This window comes from Hyposmocoma kahamanoa, unplaced genomic scaffold (genome assembly GCF_003589595.1).
Source record: "Hyposmocoma kahamanoa isolate Upper Pololo Valley unplaced genomic scaffold, ASM358959v1 213, whole genome shotgun sequence".
NCBI classification, from domain to species: domain Eukaryota; kingdom Metazoa; phylum Arthropoda; class Insecta; order Lepidoptera; family Cosmopterigidae; genus Hyposmocoma; species Hyposmocoma kahamanoa.
Window position 1 is genome coordinate 99,469 of NW_020653734.1, and position 6,290 is coordinate 105,758.

Consider the following 6,290-nt stretch of genomic DNA (forward strand, 5'->3'; position numbering starts at 1 on the left):
ATACGGGTACTTAGTTATATAGAATCGTACATCCTTTTTACCGAATAAAAAAGCGGTTTCTCGATTCGGTATTATAATAATTTTCGTCATTGAATGATTTGAATTAATTATTATTTATTTATTAAGCATTGGCTACAGAGCCATCTGCTTAAAAGATAACAAATAATTAAGAAACTCAAAATTCTTATAAAAAGGTAACTTATAAATACCGCCATTTGTTTTTCGAATAATTTGAATTAACATAACTTGTCAAAATCAATTTTTATTACAGTAGGCCTTGGAATTCAGCTGCCGCAGCTGCAGCAGCTGGAATTAAACTGCCTCTGTGGCCGAACGGTTACCATGCCGGACTGCCACGCAGAGGTCACAGGTTCGATTCCTGGGCCGGGAGAAATATTTGTATGACCTACATTTGTTTCTCTCGTGAGTTTGGGTGTAAATTGTGCTTGTCTATATGTGTGTCCATGGCACCCGCGACACAAGGTTTCCCTAGTGCGGGGCTATTATTAAAAATCCAAAATCCAATTCAGCATACAGCCAAATTGGAATCTTAAAAATAAAATACAATCTTCATTATTTTTTCGTATTTCAAATTCTTTTAATTTAGCTGTATTATAAAGATTGTCAATTTAATAGTTTATTTCGATAGATAGTACGGTTTATGAAAACACTAGACTGTCAGGTATCTCCTAGAAATATTTTCCCTAGCTTAGTGCAAACGATTTAAGGGCTCACTTAATATAAAAGTCTTATCAAGAGGAAGTTTTAGGAACTGTTGGTGAAAACGGGCATTAGCCTCTCGTAACGGTGAAAGTATAGAAAATGTTTCGTGCCATCATAAATTTTTACTGCTTTGCGTTTAAATAGTAATTGTCGCTAGCAACCAAGGAATACGGATTCCAAATTCCAATAAATCTTGTATGATGTTTTAATCCAATTACTATATAAGCAGGTATAATAATAAAATCATACAACGAACGATAAAAAAAAAATGTAATTTGATTTTTTTTCATATCACCATGGGTGGCGCGATTTAGCATTAAATATATTACATAGGTGTGAGCTTAGAATAATAACGCATATAAAACCTAGTCCGCACACGCTAAGTGAGGCAAATTGAAGCGCGCCAAAAGGGCCTACACGAGCGGGCGGGCCTTCAGTGCTCAAGGGCAACTTGCACCGCGAACAGATCAAGAATTTTAGCTAAAAATGACGAAATGTGCGGTAAATGAGTGTAAAAATACGTCAGACAAACATAAAATAGATACTAACATCACATTCCGCAAGGAAGTAACGCGTTTCAACTCGTATTTTTATATAAATATTCACTAAAACCGAAAATTAACCTACTACTAAAACTAGCCTACATGAATTTGATTTTTGCCTCACTTGTGACAGTTCGTTTGATATGAAACTATCATTCTATGCGTTATTATTCTAAGGGTGTGAGCGATAAGTATATGTATAACCAGGCAGTAATAAATCCTCTTTGTAACGAGAGACTGTGTTCACTTCGCTCCTAGCCCTCACCCTACACTTGTTTGATGACGCAAAATACACTTGAAGTCTCACAAATCAATAAAAAATAAAATACAGTGCCTCTAGCCGGGACTGGTAACTGTAAAGGCATCTGACTGGGTGACGAAGTACTTTCATAGATTTGTCATAGATGGCGCTACGGCTAAAAAGTCGTTGAAAAACCAAAACACAAAGATACGACAACCAGCACATAGAAAAATTCGAGTTGTATTAATAATTAGCTTCACATTGATTAGACTCTATTGCTCATTCGTAAGGCAGATTTCCAAAGAAGAATGAGTAAGAAACTCCAGGGATCGCTATTTGTAAACAAACGTTAGTACACTTGTCATACAAGACAAACTATAAGAGCTAAACGGGTTACCACTATGGACTTTTGTCATCCAAGTACGCAGAACCTTTATAGCAAAATATTCGTTTCACTAATCAAATTCAAATTCAAAATATTTAATTCAGATAGAAATCCATATTGGTTAGTAATACAAAAACAACTTACACACTAATGTTAGTACCTAATAATAATTACAGAGAAGAGTGTTTATTTGCAACATTCGTTTACAAATAAACACTCTTTTTTGGGTAAACATGAAGGCTGGTCCAGCGCTCAAAAAATGAACCCTGGACCCTGCCTGCAATGACGTTCAGAAGGCTGTTACCGCTGCCACGTAATCTGTGCGTTAAGGAGGCCACCCTTTTCCGTAAAATAGCGGGAAACCCATCTACCTGGGCCACGGCGAACATTTCCGAAGCACTACAGAATCGTGGCAGCCGCAACAGCATCCTGAATACATTATTATAAATAACTCACAGGGAGCCAAGTGCTTTCTGGGTGTAGTTGACCCATAGGCCGCAAGTGTAAAAGGTCTGGCAGTAAGCTTTAAACAGAGCTACCTTTACGCTATCCGTACATCTTGCAAACCTACGGGCCAACATATTGCCCCGCACTGCCAGCGCCCTACGCTCTCTCTCTAAATCCGTATTATCTTCTAGGGACTCGGTGACCCAGTGCCCTAGGTACTTAAATTTGATAACCCTTTCGAGAGGAGTACCCCCCAAGTAAACCTCAGGGACGCTATCGTAACATTTGTTACCAGCTCTGAATACCAGTAACTGGCTTTTGATCGCGTTGTACCGAAGGCCGTGGGCCTCAGCGTAGAGTTCACAAACTGATAACAGTTTACGAAGAGCACTTATCGAAGGACTGAGCAACACCATATCGTCCGCATAACTGATGTAATTAACCATCTTTCCATCAACTGAGCATCCGATCATGGTGTTACTCAGTTCAACAATTAGACGGTTCATGTACAGGTTGAAGAGACTCGGTGAACTTAAGCCCCCTTGCCTCACACCGCACTCCAACCTATACATGCCCGAAATTGCACCCGCCCATCGAACATAGTTGTTCTGGTTTCCGTACCAATAACTAAAGATACTAACTATATCACCTGGAAGATCAGTTTCATCCTGTAGCTTACTCCACAACCTGTCATATGATACAAGATCAAAAAAATACTACTACTACTATGGAATAGAATAGAATAGAATCATTTATTTCATATTATAAATTTTATAATATTACAATTCGAAATATAATGTCAAGGGATAACATGATCGCCATTAATGTAAACAATAATAATATAAAATAAAATAATTGAAAGAAAAATACAAACTACAAAATATACAAATAAAAATTAAATATTTTCAAAATACAAATGTCCAGAATTAAAATATAATTACAATTACATTATAGTTTTAAACCTCGTAAATGATAAATTTCGAATCTTATTGTAGAAGTGTATACATTGCCCCTTAAAATAAATTTGAGAACTGTTAGGAAAAACTATTGTTTTTATTTCTCGTATTAATAGAAATAGAAAACGTTTATTTGCCACAATACATCTAAAATAAAAATAGGTACAATGTATTCAACCTGCAAGCACATGTGCAAATATTAATTGAATTAAATAATTTGGCCTCTAAAATAATTGCATTTCAAATTAATATAAATTAGTATTTGTAAATTATAAATATTCTTTATTAAGTACTATAGAACCAATGTGTCATAAGCCATTTTGTCAATTGTGATTTAAACGTAGGTCCGTGTAGTAATTTCAATTCAATTGGTAAACTATTGAAGATCTTTATGCACATATTGAAGCAGTTATTCTTATAAATTAATTTATGGTATCGAGGTTGGTACAAAAGATTCATGATCTTAACTGGTTTGCCTTTGTATAACATCAACACGCGTTTTACAATACAGGGAATGAGTTTTTACAAACACAATGTTATGTTTACTGCATTTCATAAAAAAACTAGTATTCATGACATGCATTTATTACACGCAAAATAAGCGCCTTGACGTCGAGTTGCGGACACTAGCCCGTTACACCAAGTACCAAGTATGACGCTAGCGTTAGGATGTTGATATCTTTAAACTTCTTTCTTGAAGGTACTCTGAAGCCCAGATTGGAAATTGCTCCGGTCGCTTGCCACCATACGCGCAACTAAAGTGCGGTCGCCGAGAGAATGCATTTCTGACGACTCATGACCCAATGGCCGATGTAACTTTGAAGTGGCCAACGATTTACGATATTTTTTTAATACTTAATATAGACGGTTACAAAATTGAATTAGAATTCGTATTATAACGTTAACCCACCATAAACTAAAATAGTTTGCCCACAATTTCATCTTTAACATAAACACTATAATAAAAATAATATTTAGAAATCCGCACTACCCAGTTTCAACCGTTTCTTTTTATAGTGATGTGGTAAACATAACTCGTTATACTATTACGTGACGCGTAAAAGAACGGTTTGAAAGTAATTGTAATTTGTTTAGTCACCCTAATCCTGGGTAACTTTTTTCAAAATTACAAATTACGCGAATGTATTGTGCCATCAAAATAGAAAAAAGCATATCATACGACTTTTATGCAACACAGAAATGTTACATTTGTTAGTCAGGTACATACATCGAGTATATAACCAGAAATAAGGGCCATCCATCCGTAGCAACTCTTCAGCCAAATTGGGCTTATATCACTTTTAAATTTTAACTTTCGTTTGCACTGAAATCACAAATTAGAAAGCTGAAATAATACAACGTCAACAACTGACCTGTGTGTACGTCTCCGTATATTCCAAAAAATACTATGTATTTATTGTAATAAAGATAATATTTCTAACAATGCCGTGCTGTTCGATTCGGTGGTTTGTGAAAAACTGCAAATCTAATTACATTAACGGAATCACATTTCATCGGTAATTAAATATTAAATATGTAATTTGCAACTTTCGTCCATTATAGCAAAGCTCAAGTTAACTGGTCGATTTGAAGTGAAACAGTTGACGACACCCGTCAATTGTTTCGAACACGGGCTAGCCAATCGGCGAGCAGTTGTCACAGTAATGATATGGCAGAATAGTTTTCAAACAAATTAAATGACATTTCGTCTCTATTTCTGGTTATATACTCGATGTTTCGAAAACTTCTAACCGTTCACATAAATAAATTCGTCGCCTAAGCCGAAATCGGCTGGGAGCACATGCATGGAATAAAGCTTTTCCTGATCAGTATAATGCGATAGGAATGGTAACTAACTAAAAAATACTCTGATTAGAGAAGACATGTGCCTAGAAGTGAGATGTGGATATGAGTTGATAAAGATAGAGGCGGGACACGCAGTGAATCACTGATTAACCAACTGGGACAAAGTCGTAAATTTGATTGTCAGTGCGGCGTTTGTGTGGGGTCTTAAATAAACACGTGGCATTACGTTAGTTTGTTGACAGTAAAGGTGGTTTTCGACCGGCGAGGCGAGACGAGTATTGAAATTTGTACTACAAAATTTCTTCTACATCTTCGGTGGAAGTGGTCTGGATTGACGAGGACGGGCGAGGCGAGAATTGAAATATTTGTTGATGTAATATTGAACCGCATCGCTGCCTATATAGTCTCGCGAGGGCTATTAAGTTTACCGAGAGATTGAGGGTAGGTACCACATATAATAATAATTTACGGGCCATGTTACTTCTTCAGCCGCGTATTTATCGCTAGATGAACTGAACACATCACTGAATCTTTTTACTTTTATTTATTTATTGAAGTTCATCGGCAATTGTTATATCGATACGTGTACGTTTTACATTTGTAATGGTGTTTAGCTAGATGCACAACTATTTAAAGATGAAACAGAGTTTGCATTAAATTGAGCAGAATAGTCTTAATATTACAATGTATTATACAAAGAAGAAATAACAAACTGAATATAACGATAAAATATGGCAATCAGAACAAAAAAAATACATCTTAAATGTAAGGTTTAGTGTAATATAATTTTTTGGAATTAGTGCTAAGAATACTGCTAGTTGACTTGCTAAGGATTGCCTTGCGGAGACCGGTCATTGAGGCCGTGACAATATCTACTGATATACTATACTCATCGTGTAGTCTGGACACACGGCAGACCGGGGAGTTGAGACCCAATTTAGTTCTCCTGTGTGGTGGTGACACAAGAGCAACTATCTTTTTACGGGGGTCTCGATGGGGAACGCTTAGTTTGAATATTGAATATTTTACATCCTCAATAAAAATTTTTAATCTCATTTTATAAGAGTGTATTTTTTTGGCTGCACCGGCCGCGAAAGTCTTCACTATACACAATGACAGCGCGAACTCGCGATGGCTCGAGCGAGCTATTAATGGCAATTTTTGGTGGAAATAGGCCGGCGAGATTTCAA

General features: G+C 36.2%; 1 protein-coding gene across 1 annotated transcript in view; it reads right to left on the reverse strand.

Moving 5' to 3' along the window:
- The window catches only part of LOC113227672 (protein FAM214A), a 98,270-nt gene extending 95,360 nt beyond the window's left edge, over nucleotides 1-2,910 (reverse strand). The window contains exon 1 of the mRNA XM_026460643.1: nucleotides 2,644-2,910. Within this exon, the coding sequence (XP_026316428.1) occupies nucleotides 2,644-2,910 (267 nt within the window). The remainder of the gene's footprint in view (nucleotides 1-2,643) is intronic.
- Between the last annotated feature and the right edge of the window lie 3,380 nt (nucleotides 2,911-6,290).